General features: G+C 40.1%; 1 protein-coding gene across 3 annotated transcripts in view; it reads right to left on the bottom strand.

The window, feature by feature from the left end:
• Window positions 1–18,603: 18,603 nt before the first annotated feature.
• zbtb34 (zinc finger and BTB domain containing 34) overlaps window positions 18,604–26,515 on the bottom strand; it is a 46,683-nt gene continuing 38,771 nt past the window's right edge. For all 3 annotated transcript variants that reach the window (XM_060841434.1, XM_060841433.1, XM_060841432.1), the window contains one exon: window positions 18,604–24,936. In XM_060841434.1, the coding sequence (XP_060697417.1) occupies window positions 23,382–24,911 (1,530 nt within the window). In that variant the 5' untranslated portion in view covers window positions 24,912–24,936 and the 3' untranslated portion in view covers window positions 18,604–23,381. The remainder of the gene's footprint in view (window positions 24,937–26,515) is intronic.

Genomic DNA, 26,515 nt, shown 5'->3' with positions numbered 1-26,515 from the left:
GTAGGTCTGGCAGCAAATGTAGAGATAGAAACAAAAGTTAACATTTCCAGTTCGATATGACTGAGCAACTGAAAGCAGTTGGAATGTGATGGGTTTATTTCTGCTTTTGACAGATGCATTGGAGGAGTGAGGGGAAGAGATGGTGTGGAGGCCAGTGCAAATAACACAGGGGTTTCTGATTGGCTTGAAAAAGAAAGAGAGATGCACATTAAGGGGTGGAAGAGTAAGAATGACTCCTCAAGGCTGCGAGCAAAGTGCAGAAGGAACAAACAGGAGTGTGAGGGTGTGTCAAATAACAGGAGAATGTAAGGACAATAGAACCATCATGAGGGCCAGGTCAAAATTCAATACTGAGTCCTAGAGGTCATAAAGTCCCTAAGCAGAAAATGGAGTGCTGCTCTGGCAGAATACATTGTGCTTTGTTGGAACATTGCGACCAACCCAGGACTGCAACGTTAGCTGAGAGTAAGGCAAGCAACTCCCAAGTCAAGAACAAAAACAGCAGTTGCTGGAAAAACTCAGCAGGGCTGGCAGCATCAGTGAAGAGAAATCAGAGCTAGTGTTTTGGGTCCAGTAATCTTTCCTCAGAACTGATGGTAATGGGAAAATGTTGGTTTATATGCAGAAGACAGGGCCGGAGGAGGGGTTAGGGAGTAAACGATAGGTAGGAATGCAGCCCAAAGAGTGAGAGGAGAATGGCAGGAAAAACAAAGGAGTGGTTAGCGATCTGGCTAGGAGGGTGAATACCTGTTGATGGAGACTGTTAGTGGCTAAAAAAAAGTAGTGTGCAATGGTAGACTGTGATATCAAGGTGAGTTGTGTGTGGTAGGGGGTAACGACGTGGGTGAGCCCAGGCCCTAAAATGATCGAACTCGATATTGAGTCTGGAGGTCTGCAGTGCCCCCCAGTGGAAAAGGGGGTGGTGTTTTTCCAGCTGATGCTGAGCTTCGCTGGAGCACTGCAGCAAGCCTGAGACAGAGAAGTTGGCCAGGGAACAGCGTGGGGTGTTAAAGTGGCAGGCAATGGGAAGCTCAGGGTCTTTTTAGCAGGCAGAACGTGAAATGGTCACCCAGTCTACACTTCATTTCCCCAATGTAGAGGAGACCGCATTGTGAGCAGCGAATGCAGTAGATTAGATTGTTCGAAGGAGAAAGTGAGGACTGCAGATGCTGGAGATCAGAGCTGAAAAATGTGTTGCTGGAAAAGCGCAGCAGGTCAGGCAGCATCCAAGGATTCCTGAAGAAGGGCTTATGCCCAAAACGTCGATTCTCCTGCTCCTTAGATTGTGCGAAGTGCAGGTAAGGTGCTGCTTCACCTTCAAGGTACATTTGGGCCCTTGGATACAGAGGATGGGGGAGGGAAATGGGCAAGTGCTACACCTTTGGCCATTAGGAAGGTGCCGTGGGGCTGTGCGGGGGTGTTGGGAGTGAAGGAAGAGTGGACCAAGGTGTCCCTGAGGGAATGTTCCCTGTGGAAGGCAGACAAGGGAGGGAAGGGAAATGTGTGTCTGATGGTGGCATCTCACTGGAGGTGGCGGAAATGGCATCTGATGATCTTTTGGATGTAGCTGCTGGTGGGATGGTGGGTAAGGAAGGGGGAACCCCTATTGCTGTTTTTGGGGAGGCAAGAGAAGGAGTGAGGTCGGAAGTACGGGAGATGTGTCAGACCCTGTTGAGGGCTCTGTCAACAACGGTGCTGGGGAATACCTGGCTCAGGAAGAAGATGGACACTGCAGAGGCTCTCTTGTCAGTTGTCCTCATTGGAACATATGCAACAGAGACACAGGAACTGGGAAAATGGAATGGAATCTTTACAGGAGACAGGGTGTGAGGATGTATAGTCCGGGTAATTGTGGGAGTCAGTGGGTTTATAGTGGATATTAGTAGCCAGTCTATCCCCAGAAATGGAAACAGGTGTTGAGGAAGGAGTCAGAGATAGATGAGGTAAAAGTGAAGGCAGAGTAGAAATTGGAAGCCAAATCGATGAACTTCACTACAAAGTCAAGGTTGTTCCTCTGGACAGAGCAGAGGTATTCACTAAAATAGTTCCCTAGTCTGCATTTAGTTCTGCTGATGCAAAGGAGACCACAATTTGATTTTTGAACACAGTGAACGAGGTTGAAAGAAGTACAAGTGAAATGTTGCTTCACCTGGAAGGTGTGCTTGGGGCCTTGGACAGTGAGAGGATGAATGGGCTAGGGTTACACTTTCTGCGTTTGGTGCCATGGGGGAATGAGAAAGTGATAGGAGCAAGGAGGGAGTGGTGCAGTATGTCATGGAAGGAGTAGTCCCTACGGATTGCTGACAGTGAAGGGGAGGGAAGTTGGATTTAGTGGTGGCATCGTGCTAGAGGTGGTGGAAATGGCAGAGGATGACCCTTTGAAAGCAGGAACCAGCAGAGTGGAAAGCGAGGATAAGGAGACTGTTCTGTAAAGGGGAGGAAAGGGTAAGGACAGAACTGCAAGGGTCATGCCAACCACAGTAGGGAGGAATCCTCTGGTAAGGACAAAGCAGGGCACGTTGGAGGTGCCCCACTATAAGGTGGCTTCTTTGGAACGGATTTGACATATGAACAAACTGGAAAAATGAAAAAGAATCCTGGCAGGACGTCAGACATGAGAAAGTGTAATCAAGAGATCTATGGGAGTCAGTGGACTTGTCGTAGATATCAGCGGACAGCCTGTGCTCAAAAATGGAAACACGGAAGTCAAGGAAGTGGAGGGAAGATGGACCAGATGAAGGTAGCCATTGCCTGCTCTTGTCTGGATTGGGAAAAGGTCTTCAGTTTTGCTTCCAACTTCCATCCCTCTCTCATCTTCACATGGTCCATCTCTGATGTTTGTCCTCCTCTTGGTTACATTATTGAATTGAAATTTTTAAAAACATGGCTTTATTTTCTTTAACTCTGCCTGTCATAAACATAGGTGTAAACACTTCCTCTATGACAGCTTATCTCTCAGATACTTGACTGCAGTCATAGTGTTGCAGCCTGGAAACAGACCCTTCGGTTTAACTCATCCATGCTGACCAGATATCCTAAATTAATCTAGTCCCATTTGCCAGTCCTATGTCTTATTAGAACTAATACATTTACATTATTATCAATTGACTTCGTGACCAGTTTAAAAAGAGACCTTCATGGAACGAATTCACATCTGTCTGCCTCGATTTTGAAAAATTGAATTCCAAACTAAAATACACATTTCATCACAAAGCATAGCTGAACCAGAACTGCACAGAAAATTTTCCAAGAAGATTAACATGTTGCTTTTAAAACAAGTCATAGGAATTTTGTGAGCAGAATGAGATCAGACTAAAACGTAGACTTTAAAGTGGGGTAAATATTTTCATTCTATGTTATGGAATGGTAGGGCTCAGGCCTGTGTGCACAGTTCCTTGCATAACCAGTCTGCAGATGAAACCATTGAACAGGATAAGCATTGCCCTATAATAACTGAAAGAGAATCAGCACCCAACTTATTCGAACAAAGACGTTTACCAGTTTCCTAATTGAGGAATGGGGGCAGCTGGTTGGGGGAGGGGGGTGTTCGAGGTGAAGGGAAGCTTCAAAAAAGCAAAAAATATTCAAGAATGCTTTCTAATATTAAAGAAACACAGTAAAATGAGAGGAAACAGATAACTTAGCCAGCAGGTTATTTTTAGAGTCAATTAGCTCAATTGACTGGATAGCTGATTTGCGGTGCATGGTAATGCTAACAGCATGGGTTCAATTTCTGTATTGAACGAAGTCACCAGGAAGATCCCACTTTCTCAACCTCACCCCTAAGACATGGGGACTTCTCAGGTTAAGTTTAACACCAGTCGTCTCTCTCTGATGAATAAGCAGTCTTATGGGACAATGGTAACTTTACCTTTCCCTACACACCAGGTCATTAAGTTGCAGAGGGTGCAGTTGAAAGACCTAAATTTAGAATATTTGGCAAATTTGAAATGATCAAAGTGCACGGACAAGGCAGACAGCAAAGATGAGTAGTGTTTTGCACTGGATAGTGAGATTACTTCCCATCATATTTTAGTTTCTACAACAAAATATCAGAAGTGTTTAAAGAGATTGCTGCGTTGAAAAGCTGCAGACTTCCAGTTGAGCTAACACGCAGCAACTGAAGCAAATGAAACACCACACAAGCAATACTCAAACTTCCAGTGTTGTGGGCGAGTGACCACTTCCCCTGCACTGAGTCATACTTGAAATAAATTCTCGTTTGCACTTGTTTTCAAGTCAGATGTCACTTTTCTCTGTCACTGTAGTTTTTGCTCAATAAACAGATGGGCAAAGCTATTTGTCTGATGGTGTCTTAGCTCAGTTGCCTAGATATTGTCAACAGTTCCTGTCTTACACTATTCTTTCCCCTAGCTACACCAGCCCACTCCACTGTTTCTTAAACAATTCCTAGGGCTCTTATCTAACTGGATGCCTGTTCCAACGACTATATTGTGACTTTTCATCCATATTTAAGTATGTTTTGACTTCTGTTATATTGAACATATGTTCTCTTATCCCTTTGTCATGGTTTATGGCAAGAAACACACTCAATATTTGCTTAATTCAAGGTCAAACTTTTTCAGTTTAAAAACTCACTGATTGAGACAACGGTGCCTTTAGCTCCTGATGTTTGTATCGTGACTTCCTGGGATTTTATCTCAAATGCATATAAGAGCATCTAGTCTCAGCAAAGCATCATTCTTATTACTATCCATTGTGTTCGCCCAAACATGTGTTTTTTTTTAAATCAATCGGTTTGGGGATGTTACAACACACTTTTGGAATAGGTCAGACTTGAACCTGGCTCGGTTCTGGATCAGTGGTGCTGGAAGAGCACAGCAGTTCAGGCAGCATCCAAGGAGCAGCGAAATCGACGTTTCGGGCAAAAGCCCTTCACCCCGTCTGGCCCAGAGACTGAGACAGTCTAAAATGATTTAAAGTCATATCAATTCTGCAGCACACATCAATGGAAATACAGCAGCAGTCCTACTTAGCGTGAACAGAGGGCAGCACTGAAGAACAAGTCATCATCCCCACGTTTCACACTTGCCAGTTCCTCATACATGTTAGAAAGAATTAATAACCTGCAGTTTATTCTGTTCATTCTCTCTCGCTAATTTTGATGTTATCTTGATTTCATTCTGGATGTCTTTATAATTTTTTTTGTTTAACAGAGATTCCATCATTTGTCCCACCACCAAATGAGCCGTTTAGATAGGAGGCATTTTTCTGCCGTTTCTGAATTGAAAACACCTGCAAATTGATTTTAAAAGCTCACTATTGCTCACAAAGTCACACAGTTGACTACGAAGATGGGAAATTTTCAACGCGATTCGTGAATGGGGCGGTTAGTAACAATGAACCTCACAGTGTCAGCTCTTGGACAAGTAGCAGTTTCCATTGTGAATAATTGATTCAGATTCCGAGGACATCCTAATTTAGAGAGATAATCGAGTATCTCACAGAAACCAATGAGCTTCTTTAACCACGATGTAACAATTTCTGAGCGATTTCTATTGCCGAATAGGAAATAACTCTTTCTTGGAATGACAAATATTGACCGATTCTGATGAAAATTAACACATTTTCAGGAACGTTTGAAGCATTCCGGTCACGCCCTGCTTCCGATTTTTTTTGTTGTTGATGATACAATAGAGCCAGAGGGTGGTGCACTCGAGGTGATAAACTCTGCCTTTGGAGCGATTAAACCGTACTGACACGCACCAGTTAGAACGTCCTCCCCTGCCACCCTCAGTCATTAAATGAGTAACGTGATCTGAAAATATTCCAAATGAGACGATGCAAACATTTTGCTTAAAGCTCAATATCTGTACGTGCGCTGAAGTTAAGGAAACATATGCATGGAAGAGAGACAAATAAAAATCATTCAAGATTGCCTGTTCTTAATACAAACGGGGCTTCCCCTGCGTGACTGGCATTTAACACGATTTAGTCCATGTGCCCTTTAAACACCAGAAATTACTATAACCGCTGCGGAGGGAGGGCGCATCATATGACATCGAAATACAGATAAGATGTTATGATACCCAGATTAGTGGTTAGGTGATCGTGCACGCTGATTAAGTAATTTCTTAGGAAAGTGAGTCATTTCCACTGATGTGCTCATAGCTGCTTGTAGTAAGGTCGGACCTACACCCTACAGGTTGCTGCAGTTCAAGGGTATTCAATGTTAGCCTAGACAGTGATGCCCATATCTCATACCTGAATAGGGAAGGAGTGGGAATGCCGGAAATTCAGAGCTTAGGGTCATGGAAGATGAAAACATATTGAATAACATAATCGGGGATGTACAAAAATATAACACTAAGATGGAAATACCCAATTTTGTTTTTAAAACTACAAAGCGGTATCAGGCTGACAGATTTTCATTAATTATCTATACTTTGAGTATTTTGCAACATACTGGAACTAAGAACGTTCAAAGGTAAGACCTTACAAATTCATGATTTTGACATTTGTAAATGGACCAACAAGAATTTTGAGACAAAAACTTAAATCGCAGGAAAGACCTTATAGAGGTTCATAATATCATGAGTGGCATAGAAAAGGTGAATAGTAAAGGTCCTTTCCCTATGGTTGGGGAGTTCAAAACTGGGGACATTAAGGGGAAAGGAGAAAGATTTAAAAGGGAGTTGAGGGGCAACTTTTTCACACAGAGAGTGATTAGTACGTGGAACGAAATGCCAGAGGAAATGGTAGATGCAGATACAGTTGCAACATGTGACCAGGTACATAAATAGGAAAGGTTGATAGGGATATGGGCCAAGTTCAGGCAAGTTGAATAAAAGGGTCTGTTTCCAATGCCTTATGATTAACAAAAGCAACCAGGGCTCCTGCACCCAACTGTTAGCAAATCCTATTGAAAACGTGGACCTTTGACTTCACACTTCAAATAGACTTTTCCCTGTTGCTTAGGATTGCAGAAGCAGGGCGTATTGTGTTGCCTGGAATGGAGAATAGGTCGTACGAGGATAGGTTGAGAGTTCTCGGCCTTCTCTCGGTGGAACGCCGCGGGGTGACTTGATAGAGGTTTATAAGATGATCAGAGGAATAGATAGAGTAGACAGTCAGAAACTTTTTCCCCGGGTACAACAGAGTGTTACAAGGGGACATAAATTTAAGGTGAAGGGTGGAAGGTATAGGGGAGATGTCAGGGGTGGGTTCTTTACCCAGAGAGTGGTGGGGGCATGGAATGCGCTGCCCGTGGGAGTGGTAGAGTCAGAATCATTGGCGACCTTTAAGCGGCAATTGGATAGGTACATGGATGGGTGCTTAATCTAGGATAGATGTTCGGCACAACATCGTGGGCCGAAGGGCCTGTTCTGTGCTGTACTGTTCTATGTTCTAAGCAAAACCCAAGAGTAAATAAGGCAACAGTGAAGACAGACAGAAATGTCTTGCTTCCAACACAAGTGTAGAATTGTCATACAACTACAGGTGATTTTAGTCATAAGATAATGCCACATTAAGTAGCAACATAAAAAATTAAGTGGTTGAGTAAAGTCTTCTGGAACCAGAACTATTGATTGAATCACTTGACACTGAGCTAGGAACAAAATACATTGATAATCAATACTATTGTATACGTTCCAGGAAGGCTGGATACCCTGATTAATACAAAAATCAAAAGTGAAAGGTCAAAATAGACTAAACCATAAAATTTTCAAGGATAATTTCCAAAATACAGAATGTATGTAATAATTACAATAGTTAACCACTTCAATAAGCATACATAATGTCACATTATGAGAATAAACATTGAATAATTCAAAACCAAGTTACAGATAACACCATTTTGTTTTAGTCAAGTCTTACAGTTTCATCCAGGCTTATGTAAGTCTGTCTCATTGCTGTCCATGAGAACACACAGGTAAAAACAATGACTGCAGATGCTGGAAGCCAGATTTTGGATTAGTGGTGCTGGAAGAGCACAACAGTTCAGGCAGCATCCGAGGAGCAGCAAAATCGTCGTTTCGGGCAAAAGCCCTTCATCAGGAATAAAGGCAGAGAGCCTGAAGGGTGGAGAGAGAAGCTAGAGGAGGGTGGGGGTGGGGAGAAAGTAGCATGGAGTACAATGGGTGAGTGGGGGAGGGGGTGAAGGTCAGGGAGGAGGGTGGAGTGGATAGGTGGAAAAGAAGATAGGCAGGTAGGACAAGATCGGACAAGTCATGGGGACAGTGCTGAACTGGAAGTTTGGAACTAGGGTGAGGTGGGGGAAGGGGAAATGAGGAAACTGTTGAAGTCCACATTGATGCCCTGGGGTTGAAGTGTCCCGAGGCTGAAGATGAGGGAGCCAGAAAGCCAGCGGATAAAAGGGGTGCAGTGGTAGTCTGGCACACTGACCTCTACACCGCTGAAGCCAAATGCCAACTCAAGGACACCTCTTCCTACTGTCCCCTCGACCATGACCCCACCCCCCCCATCACCAAACCATCATCTCCCAGACCATACAGATCCTCATCACCTCAGGAGATCTCCCACCCACAGCTTCCAACCTCATAGTCCGGGAACCCCGCACTGCCCGGTTCTACCTCCTTCCCAAGATCCACAAGCCTGACCACCCTGGCCGACCTATTGTCTCAGCATGCTCCTGCCCCACTGAACTCATCTCTACCTACCTTGACACTGTCCTATCCCTCCTAGTCCAGGAACTCCCCATACGTTCGAGACACCACCCACACCCTCCACTTCCTCCAAGACTTCCGTTTCCCCGGCCCCCAATGCCTCATCTTCACCATGGATTTCTAATCCCTCTACACCTCCATCCACCATGACCAGGGCCTCCAAGACCTCCGTTTGTTCCTCTCCTGATGTCTCCAACAGTTCCCTTCCACCGACACACTCATTCATTTGGCCGAATTGGTCCTCACCCGTAATTTCTCCTTTGAATCCTCCCACTTCCTCCAGACCAAAGGGGTAGCCATGGGCATACGTATGGGCCCCAGCTATGCCTGTCTCTTTGTTAGCTACATAGAACTGTTGATTTTCTGTAATTACACCGGCACCACTCCCCACCTCTTCCTCCGCTACATTGATGACTGCATTGGTGCCACCTCATGCTCCCGCGAGGTGAGCAATTCATCAACTTCACCAACACATCCACCCTGACCTTAAATTTACCTGAACCATCTCTGACACCTCCTTCCCCTTCCTGGACCTCTCTATCTCCATTAATGACGACCGACTTGATACTGACATTCTTTACAAACCAACCGACTCCCACAGCTACCTGGATTACACCTCTTCCCACCTACCTCTTGTAAATATGCCACCCCACATTCCCAATTCCTCCGCCTCTGCCGTATCTGCTCCCAGGAGGACCAGTTCCACTACAGAACACACCAAATGGCCTCCTTCTTTAGAGACTGCATCTTTAACCTTCCCACATGGTTAAAGATGCCCTCCAACGCATCTCGTCCACATCCTGCACCTCCACCCTCAGACACCACCCCTCCAACCGTAACAAGGATAGAACACCCCTGGTGCTCACCTTCCACCCTACCGACCTTCGCATAGACTAAATCATCCACTGACATTTCCGCCACCTCCAAAAAGACTCCACCACCATGGATATATTTCCCTCCCTAACCCTTTCCGCAAAGACGGTTCTCCCTCCGTGACTACCTGGTCAGGTCCACGCCCTCACCACCCCCACAACTCACCCTCCAATCCTAGCACCTTCCCCTGCCACCGCAGGAACCGCAAAACCTACGCCCACACCTCCTCCCTCACCTCCAAGGCCCTAAAGGAGTCTTCCACATCCAAAGTTTACCTGCACATCCACTAATATCATTTATTACATCCATTGCTCCCGATGCGGTCTCCTCTACATTGGGGAAACTGGACGCCTCCTAGCAGAGCGCTTTAGGGAACATCTCCAGGACACCTGCACCAACCACTCTGCCCTCTGGCCCAACATTTCAACTCCCCCTCCCACTCTGCAGAGGACATGGAGGTCCTGGGCCTCCTTCACTGCCGCTCCCTCACCACCAGACGCCTGGAGGAAGAACGCCTCATCTTCCACCTCGGAACACTTCAACCCCAGGGCATCAATGTGGACTTCAATAGTTTCCTCATTTTCCCTTCCCCCACCTCACCCTAGTTCCAAACTTCCAGCTCAGCACTGTCCCCATGACTTGTCCTACCTGCCTACCTTCTTTTCCACCTATCCACTCCACCCTCCTCCCTGACCCATCACCTTCACCCCCTCCCCCACTCACCCATTGTACTCTATGCTACTTTCTCCCCACCCCCACCCTCCTCTAGCTTCTCTCTCCACCCTTCAGGCTCTCTGCCTTTATTCCTGATGAAGGGCTTTTGCCCGAAATGTCGATTTTGCTGCTCCTCGGATGCTGCCTAAACTGCTGTGCTCTTCCAGCACCACTGATCCATGAGAGCACACAGACTCAAGCTTTCCATGGATGTCTTGTTTTTGTGTCAGGTGTTCTGTCTACAATGACCAACCTCACTCCTCTATGACTGTCTCAGCATGGTCTGCTTTACATGTGAGCTCAGGACTCTTGCTCTGTCAGGAGCTTTTGAAGGCAACTCAAGAGACAGTATTTTAACATCTTACCATGACACTCGTACACAATCCAAGTCTCTGGTATATACAGCAGAATAGGCAGGACTAATAGCCTGTAGACTGATTGTACAAATTTGTTGAGCATTGTTGTGAGTTGCATACAGTACTGTTTACAGGGGGAGGTTTGATGCAAACCCAGTGCTCAGCAGAGACAAGCATGTCTTCAGTTTGCTGAACATGGATGTGAAGCAATACAATTACAACAGCTTGCCTTGACATCCTTGTTGGGGGTAAGTTATCTATCCACTTGTCTCAAAGTAAGGCATTGTCCCCTGCAGAAACTAATCACCACCAATCATTTTACAACACTCAGCCCACTTAGTTCATGCACCAATCTTATCCCAAGTTTCAGGCACCAATTGTAAGACTGTTGGGTTCACTTTAATTATTAGACCCAAGTTAATTACATTTATAGATTGAATCTGAAAGAGTCATTTAACAGTTTACTGTTCCCGACTAGTTATAAAACCATTCCAGGTACAAATGTTTTCAGAAGTTTTACAAAATGGATTAAGTTTATCCGAAGCACAAAAAGAGCACTTAATAAAAAACAGGATTTAATAGTCTATCCACTTCACAATATTAGTTCATGACACTGGCTGACCAGGTACAGGTTTGTTGCGTTGACTGAAGCTTTATTTTTGGTCTTTGACCTACTTTTTGTTCGACATCAAACATTAAAATCCAGGCATTACAAACCCTTGCTAGCCACTACTCATGTGCATGATCAAAGGCATCCTGAATTGGTTTATTAGTGCATCAACAGTTCACAATCATTCTCAGATTGGCTAAACAGTATATGTTCAGTTCCAGATGGATTTCTTTAAAAGTAATGGCCATCTTAACGGCACCACATTTTGTCTCCTGAATCATGCTTTGACATGTATAATATCATCCTTTTTATGGCAACTTATCCCACTTAATTTTACCACATACACAGGCTCTAATATGCTGAGTACTGTTTTGGGTACTGTAACAGGGCTGTGTTCAGGTATTTTAGTTTATTTTCAATTTATAGGAGTGTTTTCAGAGTAATATGATTACACACTTATTGTGTGTCTGAAAATCTTTGAATTTGTCTAAGTTTATGGCGTGGTAATTCTTCTTAATTTTTGTTAATTTTTATTGTTAATATAATTTTATTGTTAAAGCAAAATCAGCATTTATGTTTCAGCGAGTGATCACTTGTCTTACAAAACATGGATCGATCAAGCTAGGTTCCTATCTGAGATTTGACTTGTTGGGAAATAACATCAGTAGGATCCTAACAAACCGTAAGCCTGTTACAAAACTGATCCAATTGAAAACATAGCTAAGTCTAGGTAAAAGTTGCATCCACTTCAAAAGCATTCTCACATGTTTACCGAAGTTTACGCAAGCTTGAGTCATAATCAGCAATGAACCTGACTTATGACCTACGCCATATGGCTTTCTTCTGTTTTACAAATGACTTCAATTAAACATAATATAATGTAATTCTTCACAGGCAAATCCAGTCAGAATTAATTATTGGCACGTAACTTAATCTTATAACTCCTTCAGTTAAATATTAAAAGGGTGACTATCCATCAAGAAAGTATCGTATTTTTTTAAGGTTTGCTAAAAATACAAACAATTTGGCAAAGTACTACACTTATGTTGAAAATGTGAAAAACATACAATATGTTAAAAGTACCTTTAGGATAGGACTTGCCATCATACCACCCAAAAAAAGACAATCCAGGAGCATTGTTACCACTGATGCCTTATTCAAACCTCAGTGGTAACATTGGCCCAACAGATTATCAAAGCAATCCTGACACCCTCTCTCAAACAAAATTAGAAACTAGACATGGACGATAAAATAATGAAATTAAGTTGTATTAAATATTCAGACCTTCCTTAGGATGAAAATGGCATAGGAACGATATGCAATTGTGGTCAGAAATACAATAAACAACCAAAATGCTTTGACAATATCAACTACACAAAAACTTTAATCACAACAATTCAACATTACTTTCATCTATTTAACAAAGGGAAACAAAAATGGAGTCAATTCACACACAGATCCTTGATATCATTACAATTCTGATAATTGGTCTAAATTCAGTATCAAAACATCGGGATTGTGCTGGGGAAGTATGAAGAGACCATTAAGGGATACACAAAATCACAGGTGGTGGCAGTGAAATGGCAAAATCATTGCATCGCCTTGGTATTTACGAAGGAGATTAATATGGCACTCATAATTTTTGGAAGAGATCAAAAAGGATAGGAGGCCATTAAAGATATTAAAAGGGATGGGAGCAGAGTAGATGAAACAAATCAAATGCATCTGGGCATATTAAAAGATACTCAGGAGAGATAGTGGAGACACCTAATAAACATATACAAATAAATTCTTTGGTAAAGTGAATACTACCAGAAGACTGCCTGAGGCGAATATGATTTCTATATTTTAAAAGGAAAATATATAAAAGTCCAGGAAACAATAGAGCTACCAGATTAATGTATGGTTGAGCAAAGATAATAGAATACATTTTCAAAGATGTAATAAGAAACATCCAAAAATAAAAAGGAAAATTGATCGACTAATTTCAAAAGTGAAGGCAATTTTTGAACAATCCACTGAATTCCTTTGAAAAGAAGTGCTACCAAGGATAACATAGCCAAAGGAATGTGTTTGGTGTCATAAACCACTGTAGAGATTGATAACTTTAAAAAGAAATTCAAACTTCCAATAAATAGCTGAAAGAATGATATATCATGTTTTCAAATTTTAGGATGCTTACTGCAATAAATAATTTTAAAAAACTGTGGTTTTTGGAAAACTAAAACACGAACAAAGTGCTGAAGAAGTTCAGCAGCTGTGGAAGCATCTGGAGAGAGAAAAGCAGAGCCAACATTGAGTCCAGTGACCCTTTTGTCAAAACTAAACATTCGAACCATATCTTTGTGGGCATTAAACCAGAATAGTTATCTCCACTTCTTTCCTATTCTTAGCCCAACCATTAAAACACACCTTAATAAGAACAAAATACTGCAGATGCTAAAGTCTGAAAGAAAACCAAAATGGGGAAAAACTCAGGTCTGGAAGTATCGTTGAAGAGACAAATATAGTTGACGTTTCAGATCTGATATGACTTCTCATTCCAGTGAGCTGTCAGATCTGTCAAGTTTCCCTAGACTATTGACATACATTTCATTGGTATACTTCATGCTGCCCTTTTGCAGGTATTTAGTTCTCCCAGGATTAGTTCTGGTGGGTTTATTCCTGCTTTTTGTTTCAAATGGGTAACTTGCAATCTTAGATTTGTATTTCACAACCACTAAAATGTACCACTGCGAGTCTTGTAAAGAACACCTTTGTCAAAGTACAAATCAGGGAATTAATCACTTGCACTCCACTGTGGTGGTATTGGAATGTATAGACAGATCATTTGTATATTGTTTTAAAAGCACAATGTTCAAGTGCCATAGAATAGTGGATAATTTACCCTTTCAGAATGGATTTTAGAAAGCCAGGTGACTTCTGTTTGCGGTTTCTGCAAAAAGACTATACATCTGGGAAGATGTTAAAAAAAAAGTGCAATTGAGGTTTCAAAATGCAAATCAACTGCCTCTCTCCATTTCAGTGACACACATTGAAAGGACTACAGCTACTGGGTTAGGTGGTCTCATGATAATGGAATGTCAAATAAAGTTTCAGTGAGATAATCATATCTGATAAGTAGATGGGTGTCATTTATGTCTCAAATCCAATCGTAAATCCAATCTCCATACCTGATGACTCCATAAGAAAACCCAGCAAGGTCATCTGTAACCAGCAGTACAGAAGGATCATAACCAGCATAAGGAATACAATCCACTTTAGAAGTGATGTTTTGAGCAGTAAAACGAGAAAAAAAGGCACTAATTCAGTTCAACTACAAGATTATCATCTTTTCTATAATTTTCTCTATATAACCTCCATCTATCTCCAAGGAACCAAAGTTAAATCCTTCAGGCCTGTAAGTGATTTTGTTTTGTTATGCTATTGGTAATATTGAGTCACGTGACATCTCACCTCTTCTGTGCATGTGTGTCTGCATTTAGGAAGTGGGTGTTTGCTCCATACATTTTTGGTGTCACAAATAACAAGAAATAGGACATATCAGCAATTCGTGCCACAAGTACACATCACCATTCAAAGAAATCATACTGATTTTCTACATCAATACCACTTACCTGCATTATCTCCCTATCCCTTAAGGTTTTTAATACATAGAAATTTGTCAGTCTCAGTCATGAACAACTAGGCGTTTGGTATGCTTTCCTTTATTGGTCAGAGTATTGAGTACAGGTGTTGGGAGGTCATGTTGCAGCTGTACAGGACATCAGTTAGGCCACTGTTGGAATATTGCATGCAATTCTTGTCTCCTTCCTATGCTTTCTTTTATTGGTCAGTGTATTGAGTACAGGAGTTGGGAGGTCAAGTTGCAGCTGTACAGGACACTGGTTAGGCCACTGTTGGAATATTGCGTGCAATTCTGGTCTCCTTCCTAGCGGAAAGATGTTGTGAAACTTGAAAGGGTTCAGAAAAGATTTACAAGGATATTGCCAGGGTTGGAGGATCTGAGCTACAGGGAGAGGCTGAACAGGCAGGGGCTGTTTTTCCCAGAGCGTCAGAGGCTGATGGGTGACTTTATAGAGGTTTACAAAATTATGAGGGGCATGGATAGGATAAATAGACAAAGTCTTTTCCCTGGGGTCAGGGAGACCAGAACTAGACGGCATTGACCTACGGTGGGTGGAGTGGGGGTGAAGATATAAAAGAGACCTAAGGGCCAACTTTTTCATGTAGAGGGTGGTGCGTGTATGGAATGAGCTGCCAGAGGAAGTGGTGGAGGCTGGTACAATTGCAACATTTAAGAGGCATTTGGATGGGTACATGAATAGGAAGGGTTTGGAGGGATAGGGGCCAGGTGCTGGCAGGTGGGACTAGATTGGGTTGGGATATCTTGTCAGCATGGACGGGTTGGGCCGAAGGGTCTGTTTCCATACTGTACATCTCTATGACTCTGAACTGCCACAGCCTCTTGGGATAGAGATTTCTGAAGAGTCACCCGAGTGAACAAATTCCTCACCTCAGTCCAAAATGCACTTTATTCTGAGACTGTCTCCTCTGGTTCCAGACTCCCAGTCATGGGGGGAAAAAAACATTTATCCTTTCTTTTGATTTTCTCGCTAACAATAAAGAGTGAATGTGTCCATTCCTTAACAACAGAACACTCAGTTGCTTCTCAAAAACAGGTTAAGTTAGGGGAGAGGTGAGAAAAGGACCATTAACCTATCATCTCCCAGCCAGAAGATCCACTCAATACTAGAATGACAAAAACTTGGTTTTAAAACAAATAAACTCCTACACCATATATTCCTGTATTTGTTTTTATGTGATAGCTGACTGAAGTGGCTCACTTCTCCTATGCTACAAATATTTGCTAATTAAGCATTTGGGGGAAAATGGAAACCCTAGAATTTTAAAATATAAATAGAAAAATAGGCCAGGTCAATGAATATTTGTGAAAAGCAGGTTACACTATTTCAGGAAGCAACACTTCAACAACATGTAGTTAAATAGCACCTTTAATGCTGAAGGTGGTCCCTAAGCATTTCAGGAAGACATCAAAAAAAAGAGACCAAGCCACATTACCGGATATTGGAACAGATGACCAAAAGCTTGTCTGAGCAAAGATACAACCTTAAAACATTGGAACCTGTCTTTCCTGCATAGATACTCATCTCTTGCATATTTCCAGCATTTTTGCTCATCCATTTTACTTGCTCAAATGCCACATCACATGCAGATTAATTTAGCATTTAAGTTTAAAAATAATTTGATTCTTTCACTTTGGGACACAGGTTAAAAATAAGGAGGAAAATCAGGTGGAATTTAAAATCACAGAGGAATGGAGTTGTGAAATGTATTATCATCAGCAAGGAATTTGAAGCAGGTCACGTATAAAGATTCAAAAGCTAATTAGATAGGTTTCCAAAGAGAAAAGGAATTCACATATCTATAGTGTGCACGAGCAGGTGGTGTGGCTCTAGTTAAATCTGAATGCCTTTTTCTGTTACAAATGTGATGTAAATTAGAAATCAATAAAACAAAAGATAAATATTTGTGAAGTTTTAATCTTGTCTATTGCAATTTTCCTCATTATCACCAAGATACATAAAATTCTGCATCATAGGTTATATTTAGAATTTGACTTGAGGGACGCTATTTAAATTGAAGATAGCATTACAGTATTTAAGAAATTCATGGTTAGAAAATTGCTCACTTTTCGAACACATCCTGCTGAATGTAACTTCCAACTGCCATACTCCCATCCATTACAATGATTTAAATTACAGCATATTGATTTTTAAAACTTTGAAATGATTAATAGTTTTATATATTGTTGCCTGACCCTGTTCAACCTCATCCAAATAAAAATCCACTGCACGCAACACCACCTCTGGCCAGACTGAAGGACAATTGAATTATCCAGGGGCCCAGATCTCAGCTAAAACATTAAAACTAAAACCCTGTTTGCTCTTTCAGGTGATCATAAAAGGTCCTATTATGAAGGGCAAGAGGAGACTTCTTCCTGGCCAACATCTACCCATAGAAAAATTATGAACACAAATTAGTGATGCGGCCCCATGTGTATGCAGCAGCTGAATAAACTTACCACTCATTCGAATCCACTTTCCAGCAGGTTACAGTGCTTCAGGTGCAGATCTAATGAGCTGGTGAAGATTCCTGCCTCAACTACCAATCTGGGCAGTGATTCCAGGCACCCATCCATCACATTGCTGGAAACTACTTTCCGTTTGTAAAAACTGGACCATTCCCTTTGTTTTCAGTGATTGAGCCACTTTTGGATCCAATTCATCACATTTCTCATGTATCCCAAAGGCTTTCTCTTGTAGTGAATCTCAGCAACATCATTTAAACATTACTATGTTGAACACTGTGTAAATTGTCTACTGTATCTCCTGTATTACCACACTTAAGTTTCAAAAACTGGAAAGCAATCAAAAGGTGACAAATTCAGTTTCTTTTCTGAGAACATTTTATAACAGCTAAAAATGCTCACCAAAACAGAGAAAAAAAAATTTCAACTACCCAGTTCAGACGTAGTCTGAAGAACATGACAAGATTAAAAATCCATGATGGCATTATAAAGAACCAGTTTTGGGGATTCATCAACACTTATATCCAAATCCAAGTCTGCATATTCTCAGTACTTTCCTTTGAAAAAAAACCCTTACATTATTAATATAAATACCAGAGATTTGTTTGTCATGTTTTAAAAATAAACTATACTCATGTACCTTAATAAATCAAAAGGTTAAATAGTTTCTTCTAATCATATTACAAATCTTCAAGTTTACTTTTTTACTGAAGTTTGTTTGAATTTTGCTCATTCATTACATGGCAAAATGAGGTACTTGATCATGGGAAGAATGAATAGGCAGACCATTTAATCCATTATGTACCTCCCTGGTTAATATAGTAAGAACTGTAACTGCATCATGCTTTCCAATGAAACGGAAGTATCAACCAGTCTATATGAATCCCACAATCTATCTTCCAGTCATTTTTTTTTAAAACAAAAAAGACATTTTCACACTTCATCTTTCATTTCTCTTAATCAGCAGGCTGCACAAGTTTGGAGACCACTGTGCATTGCTGTCACAGCTGATATGCTCATAGCAGTTGCTTCCTCACGATGCTTTTATGGCTTTGTGGCGTCTATGAAGCCTGGTTATACTTTGGGGAAAAAAAGTGACCTTGAACAAAGTGAGCATGGGAGATGAACATAGATATTAATCATTCAATTTACCACACTATAAGCTAAGTGGAAACCAAACAGTTGGGGTTCTATAACAGCAAAAGGTTTATTTACAAAAACAGAAACTTTCCATTTAGTACTCTTCAAACAATACAAAAGCTGTTTACAAGCAACAAAATGGAAACACAGAAAAAAGGATTATTAAAACAATAATTAAGCAGCACTGAAATATTAATTGATCACAGACACAGCTAATAGGATAAGAGAAAACATATACTTTTGAATAAATATTGATTGCATTCATGCTAGAAAATACATCCATAATGGCTAGTTATCAACTGTCAGAGCATCAGCTTTACATAGCTTCATTATTTCACTCACTCATGGATTATGGCCTGCTAAAGAAAATCTCCAGAGTTTTAATAAGTGAATAGCACATTAATGTCCTCCCTAGATACTGACAATCTAGCAGCCATTTTGTAGTTCTTTGAGATCACATCCACAGAACTTATATTAACAGCTCCGCTTGCAAAACAAAATCTGCTCTGATGATGTCAAATCATTTCCCTTATATATAGCTTTGTTACTCTTTCTCAAAAAGCTCTGTTCTAACTTCTGCAATTGCTTCATGGAACAATCAAAAAAAGCTTATTGAGATATACTGCTTAATAAAACAGTGGAATACATTTTTGGTTGCTTCTGACACAATGGTCCTAAACAGATTATACACAGTAAATATCAAAATTAAAAAAATGCACTATATCATTTGAAAATAGCTTATTTAAAACTGTGTCTATTGTGAATGAGTGTTTATTGCACTAATATTGTCTGAGTCAGGGTGTTTAAGAAAGTGTTAGGTAGATGTCCAATATAGGCTCTGTTAAAAGTCTTTTTTATATTATATACATACAGCACCTTTTAAATGCTTAATGGCAGCTAATTTAACTACCTTCCTGCCCACCAATCCAGATTTGTATGTTGCACTATTCTATGGAACTGGTACCTGTGTCTCTGAACTCAGATCTGAAATTTACCCAAGTAAAGCAATGAGTATGAAATATGTTCCTGCTTGTTTCTGACTTCACTGACAGTATTATACCCATTTTTATTTAATGCAAAACAGGTTAACAATGAACATTTCAAATGCCATTTTATTATGATTTCCTTTGAGCATGAATGAGGGGATGGTTGGGAATTCATCATCATTGCTTTGCAATAAATTTGTTTAAAATGCGTGTCCTGTAGCTGCTGAGTCCAACAAGCAATTTTGTCTGAGTTCAGGCAAAGTGCAATAGGGTGCCCATTTGGCATTGTAGCTCAGAGTCTGAGAAATTCAAAATGGCAGATCAGGTTAGGCTCATAAAATTTTAGCCATGCACAAAATATACTAGACAAAACAAAAATTTTAATAAGTCAAATTTGTGCTTTATCATGGTTAATACAGTTAGTTCTATTTTAGAAATTGTCATGACAATTGCGGGCTTCTTCAGAAAATAAAATTCCAGGAATAAACTAAGAGACAAAATGACATCACCAGTTTAGCTCTTGATTCATCCAAAGTGTTAAATCATTATGTTCTATTAAATTATAATGGATTAGCTGGATTTTAGAACAGATTAAAACTCTATAGGTTTCCTTAAAGATTACATGCATTCTAGAAAACATCAACTTCAATCATCCCATCAATACTTTGGAGTTGACTAGAATTCCAGATTGATTATATTACAGGGTTCATATAAAGAATTTATATAAACAAAAATTTGAAACAGTACACACCCAAATATTATTTATATATAAAATTGTTAATGCTGGTTCAATAAATAATTCTAACCTGATCTAACAGCACCATTTGAGGGCAAATACCCCAAGGAAGGTAGGTGAGGCTATACATAACCACAACCCTTTTGGAGTTTGTATCCTCTTCAAACTTTAATAACCTGAAAATCTGTATGTTAAGTGTCCACTGATCCAGGATTGATGGTAATCAAAAAGACCACGGTTGAGTACATACATTTCCAATATACAACTTCCATTTGAATACCAAAAAGGGATTGGACTATCACCAGGTAATAAGTAAACTGTTTAAGTTTAGTAGTACTACTTACTTTTTCTTAAACTAGAACATCACAGCATGTATATTATGGTCTGAGAGTGGATATGATTCCTAGATGATTCTATTACCTGGCTCGTATAAAGCAATATGGACTACAGAGTAATACACACCAACAACTTTCCTATTTGAAGATGGAGAAAAACTACAGTTCCTCCATTCATTTTTAACTTTTGTATCTGCTAATACAATTTATTAGCTCAGCATGGTTAATAGATGTAGCATGTGTTCATCAATTTATTCAGTATTCTTGCAGATTAAAAAGGATGTAAATAATGCATCATTTGATTGACAGGATTGTAATGAATGACTAGATGAACTCATAGGTCTTCTTTTAAAATCAGAGATCCAAGTGCGAACAGACCCAAAAATCTAGAATGAATACAGGACCAGGTAATTTTTTCCAGGACTTATTGAGTATACACATCCTTGAAGAAAGCTTTTTCGTGATTAAAGTAAAACAACTTTCTCAAATAAATCTTTTATAAAAGTGTTCCAATTAGTACCGACTCTTTTCAAAAAGGTACAAGTTTAGCAATTTCTTTTTCCTCTAAAAACATACATCAGAAGCCTCAAGGTATTCATTTATAGGCCAGATTGGGAATATATGCAATTATACTCTTAAACAAATAATTCTAGACTAATTCGTTTAGCATACCGTACACAATAAATGTATTCAAAACACTATTCAGGAGGAGTGTGCGGAAGGGACATTTGCAGGGTGAGAAGGGTTATCTTTTTCTAATAAAGATGTTCTACAATGATTTTGCGTGAACTGCAACTGTTTGTAAAGTATCTGCAAGTCATATATTTACTTACTTTAAATATTAGTTTGATTAATCTTTGATCCAAAATTCAGCTGTGACGTGGAACTGAATTTAACTTAAAAACCTAGAAACTTCCCTACACATGTCATATGAACTGACAGTCAACCTTCTTTAAGGGTCAGAATTAGCTGAATCCAAGTGTTTCAAACCCAATGCAACATGAAAAGAAGCTTTCCAATGATCAAAAGACTAAGATTTTTAAAATTAAACTTAGTACGAGCATTTTTGCAGACACAATTATATTTAAGTGCTGGCCTAGAACACTACTAGCACAAGATACAGCATGGTAATTTGAAATATTAATTTCATAATTTAATGAATTGTCAATGCTATATTATGTTCCCATCAGCAATCCTTTAAATGAGTTAGCCTTTTAACAAGGACATGCAGAGAAGAGGGACTCAAATATTGGTTGAGACTGAAAGACTTTGATCACAGAAGTACTTGATTTGTTTGAATACCTTTCTATAGTAGAACATTTAACAGTCTTCTGCTAAGAATTATAATGTGCATAAATAAAACTGTTGTTGAATGGCAGAGACAATGCCTACATCTATCTTTTATTTTAAATATTGCCTTGATTTCTCTCCTTACAAACTTCTAAACTGACAAAAGTTTTGTGTTGTTGAATTTAGTATTAAAAAACCTGGAAGTGCACCTACCAACAGAATAATCAAACGACCTCACTGAATAAAATGTGGCTCGGCAAAGTAAACATTTAGTTAATTAAATCTGACTTCTTCAGTATAAATTCTAATTCCCTAAATGTGAAGATGAAAGGAGCATTCCTCAATAACCAAGTTTTTAAGAGCAAAAGAATAACAGAATAACTCCCTAAAACACAGAAGACACCACTGGAGAAGAGGCAATCCTGCCCCTCCACCAGGCCTACCATGAGTGAAAATAATTGCTGTCCACTTGACAAATGCCATTGCCCTGAAGATGCTGGGTACATGCCTGATCAGAGATGGGCGTATGCTAAAAGTCCAATCCTAAAGTACATTTAAGATTGCACTCATTTGACACGGATACATTTGATTATAAACTAAAGCCTGGAGGCCATTAATATCAGTCAAAAAATTTGTGTAGAGGTCTCTTGCAAGAATGAATGAAATGATGTTTAAAATATAGTTTATCGGTGAAACTAGTAAATATGACCGTTAAGCATTCAAACTATTCCACACAGCAGTATGAATGTAACACTGATCAAAGAGAGACTGGATGAGTGATGTACAATTTAATAGTGCCGGCTGAATCAAGCCAATTGTATAACAAAGTCTTGCTTGGTATCCATGTTATCACAGTTACAGATCCAGGATGATATCTGACCCGAGAACAAGTTTTGGAATATTCTTAGAAGAATGTCACATATGGACTGAACAGTAGAGGGTGCTCATAATGTGTACCAGCACAAACTGGAATCCTCAGTCAATTAATATTTCACCAAGTTATTGATTAAAAATAAATATCAAACTCATCACAATTGCAAAGCCTGATCTCTGCCAGGCTTCCAATGCTGGCCCATTGAAGAGTCCAATTCAAACCTTAGACCACTACATTGTCTTTAACTTTCATTGATAAAATCATTTTGTGAAATGGAACATTGAACTAAATAGCATTTTTCACTGCTGTGTGAAGTATTATGGATGCTTTGGCTGGTCACATGGACTTTTAGTTACTATAATGGTGCTTCATTGTATTATCTCACGCACATTTCTTCCTGTTACCATAACTAATTATCCTGATCCTTCTCCTGAACATGGTAATTTATTTTATTTTTTATATTTATATTATACACTGTACCTTTAATCAGGCAAATACTATCTTTTCTGAAGTACTCAAAATTATCAATTTTCAGGAAAAATCGATACAAGAAAAAAATAGAACTTGATTGGGGAAAAATAGTAGTTTCATAACCAGAAACATTATATAAATGCTGAATACTGTGCTACAAAAAAAAACCCAAAATACGAATATTGTAGCATTATTTCTAGCTGTGCACGCTTCTGGCTTTGTTATGCCTAAGCTACTCATTCAGAAATATGTGACAACGGAAGAACATCCTGCACTGCAGTCTCCATGTTGGTTTCTTCTGAGGGAGAAGGTTCATCACCTTCTTTTTGTTCTATATGTGTGTCTGTTCGGTCAGGTGACTCGACTCGTCCTTTAATTTCAGCAGCGCCAGGATGGTTTTTCCTCAAATGTTGGTTCAGAGTGCCTTGGAAAGGGAAACATTTCCCACAGATCTCACAGCGGTATGGTTTATCATCCGTGTGCCCTCGAATGTGGTATTCAAGTTGGTCTTTCCGTGTGTATTTTTTCCCACAAAAACGGCACACAAAAGGAGTTATTCCCATGTGGAGGCGCATGTGTCGGTCAAGGCTCCCTTTCTGGTTGAAGGATTTTCCACAGTAGATACAGATTAACCTTTGATTATATGGAAACCAGTGTTCCCTTGCATCATGGTCATGGGGATTACTCTCAAAACCTTGCCTGTTCGGCCCACTATCGCCATCAGAGGACTGACTAATCACATTTTGTCCTTCATTTTGTATCTGTATATTTCGTTTCAGTCGGCCTCGACCTCTAAAATTACTAAGCATAGATCTAGAGGGACTTGAATTTGTGATGCAACCATAGGTTGTCGATAAGCCAGCTGACTGTGATGCGGATTGAGATAGTGAGAAAGCCTGCTGCAGTACTGGTCCATACGAGCTGACATTCACCGCCACCATTCTGTCCACATGATCGCCATCTACCATTTCTGTATGATATCCATCATCACCCACAGACGAACTATCAGAACAACTTGGCCGATCGGATTTTTCCATTTTGACTTTGACCTCTGTAATCTGAGCGCCGATTGGATTAGTCTCCCTCACTATTAACTCTGCTTGTTCATGATCACCTTCAATTTGGATTTCGTGCTCAGAAATACTACCGCTGCTTCCAGGATCAGAGTGCCTCTCCTCCATAGTCCGATTCTGAAAACTTCGGTTTGGTGTGGCCTCCATACGTGGCTCATTAGCAATTGTTGTCTGCCGTACTTGACCATAATACGGAGGAGAAATTTCAACTGGATTTAAGAAGCGGCTATTGCTGTCCCTAACCCCATTGCGATTTCCCTGATTATCATCAGTACTGACAACTACAGAGTCAATACTCACAATACTGAATTTTGAGTGAATGCTCTCCAAGATCTGAGTACATTTGTCAATTATGCACTGCATCTGAAGAAAGCTTGCAGCAGTAAGAAAGCTAACAACATCTTTCAAGTGCAACGATAGTCTTCCAGTGTAACAAAACGAAAGTAACTGTTCAAATACATCTGGATTTTTAATAACTGATATTGATAAACCACTCATGGTGCTCAGTGCTGAATGATCACGGAAATATGGGGAGCTGGCAGCAAGGACAGCCTTGTGGGCTCTGAAAGGCTGACCCTGAATATGAACTATAATGTCACATAACTTTCCTTGTAAGCGTAGTTCATTAAGTTGGCTCAGGACACAGTTGCTATACTCAGGCACGTCAAACTGGATATAACCACCGTTATCCATTTCTGCTATCGCCAATCTTGAAAACCTGTGAGGGTCACAAAATGGAACATATAAAACCATTGTACACAATCATTAGAGAAACAAAATCAAACATTTACCTTGCACTAAATGGAAATTAGTAATATGATGTCGAGGTATTAAACTGTTAAAAGGTACACCTTAAACTGGATAGTTCATGCAAATTAATTGCTCAGCTCTTAATGACTACAAGAGCATGTACAAATTACAGAAAAGAAAATGTCTCCGAAATGTACAGCATTACAAAAAAGAATGCATGAGGCCAGGTGAACAGCCAGAATGAAACTTGGAAAAAAATGCTGAAATGAACAAATGTCAAAGTAGAAGTAACACAAAATCAAGAGCAAACTGAAAATATTTTTTAGAATATTTAAATCTATCTTTTATAACTTGCGAGCAAAGATAATCTTTTGTTAAATATTGTATGTTTATGGTTAAGAATAAAGCTAATCTTTCCAAATGAACAAAAGCCACTTGTGCTGCAAGTCATTTTTTTCTGTTTATTTTTCCCAAATCCAAACTTTTGGACATATGTGAGGATGTATTCTAAAGATTTATATTACTGCAAAATAATTTTGGTTTTACATACATATCATAATACAAATTAGGCTTGCTATTTGATACTTTTTAAAGCAGTGGCATGACAAAGTGAAAACTTATGCAAATTCTGTCTATATTTGCACCAGAAATAGCTCAGACCTGTTTTCTTTAATAGTGCAATTAAAATCAGTTTCTTGTGGTTTTAAAGGTGTTGAGACCAACTTCAACTAAAAGCCTAGATAAGATTCTTTTTCTGTGTAAGGTAGTTGGAAAAGAGAGATCACTTTATACAGCTTGTGGTTAAAATATGCATGAGGTTCTTTTGTTTTTATGCATTTATTCATTCATAGAATGAAGGAGTCTCTGGCTAGGCCAGCATTTATTGCCCAGACGGCAGTTAAGAATTAGCCACATTGCTACGGGTCTGGAGTCACACGTAGGCCAGACCAGATAAGGATAACAGTTTCCTTCCCTAAAAGACAGGAGAGAACCAGATGGGCTCTTCCCCCAACAACTGACAATGAATTCACAGTCATCATAAGACTCTTAATTGCAGATTTTTACGGAATTCAAGTTCCACTATCTCCCATGGTAGAATTCAAACCCAGTCCCTAGACATTACCTGGGTCTCCAGATTAACAGTCCAGCGATAGTACCGCTAGGCTGTCCCCTCCTGTATTAGTTTAATTCAACCATTAGACCATAAGACATAGAAGCTGAAAATGTGTTGCTGGTTAAAGCGCAGCAGGTCAGGCAGCATCCAAGGAACAGGAAATTCAACGTTTCGGGCATAAGCCCTTCATCAGAAATGAGGAAAGTGTGTCCAGCTGGCTAAGATAAAAGGTAGGGAGGAGGGATTTGGAGGAGGGGCGATGGAGATGTGATAGGTGGAAGGAGGTCAAGGTGACGGTGAGAGGCCGGAGTGGGGTGGGGGCGGAGAGGTCAGGAAGTAGATTGCAGGTTAGGAGGGCGGTGCTGAGTTCAAGGGAATCGACTGAGACAAGATGGGGGGAGGGGAAATGAGGAAACTGGAGAAATCTGAGTTC

This window comes from Hemiscyllium ocellatum, chromosome 21 (genome assembly GCF_020745735.1).
Source record: "Hemiscyllium ocellatum isolate sHemOce1 chromosome 21, sHemOce1.pat.X.cur, whole genome shotgun sequence".
Lineage (NCBI taxonomy): Eukaryota > Metazoa > Chordata > Chondrichthyes > Orectolobiformes > Hemiscylliidae > Hemiscyllium > Hemiscyllium ocellatum.
Note: the sequence above shows the minus strand (reverse complement) of the source record. Positions and strands in the feature narration are given on the sequence as shown.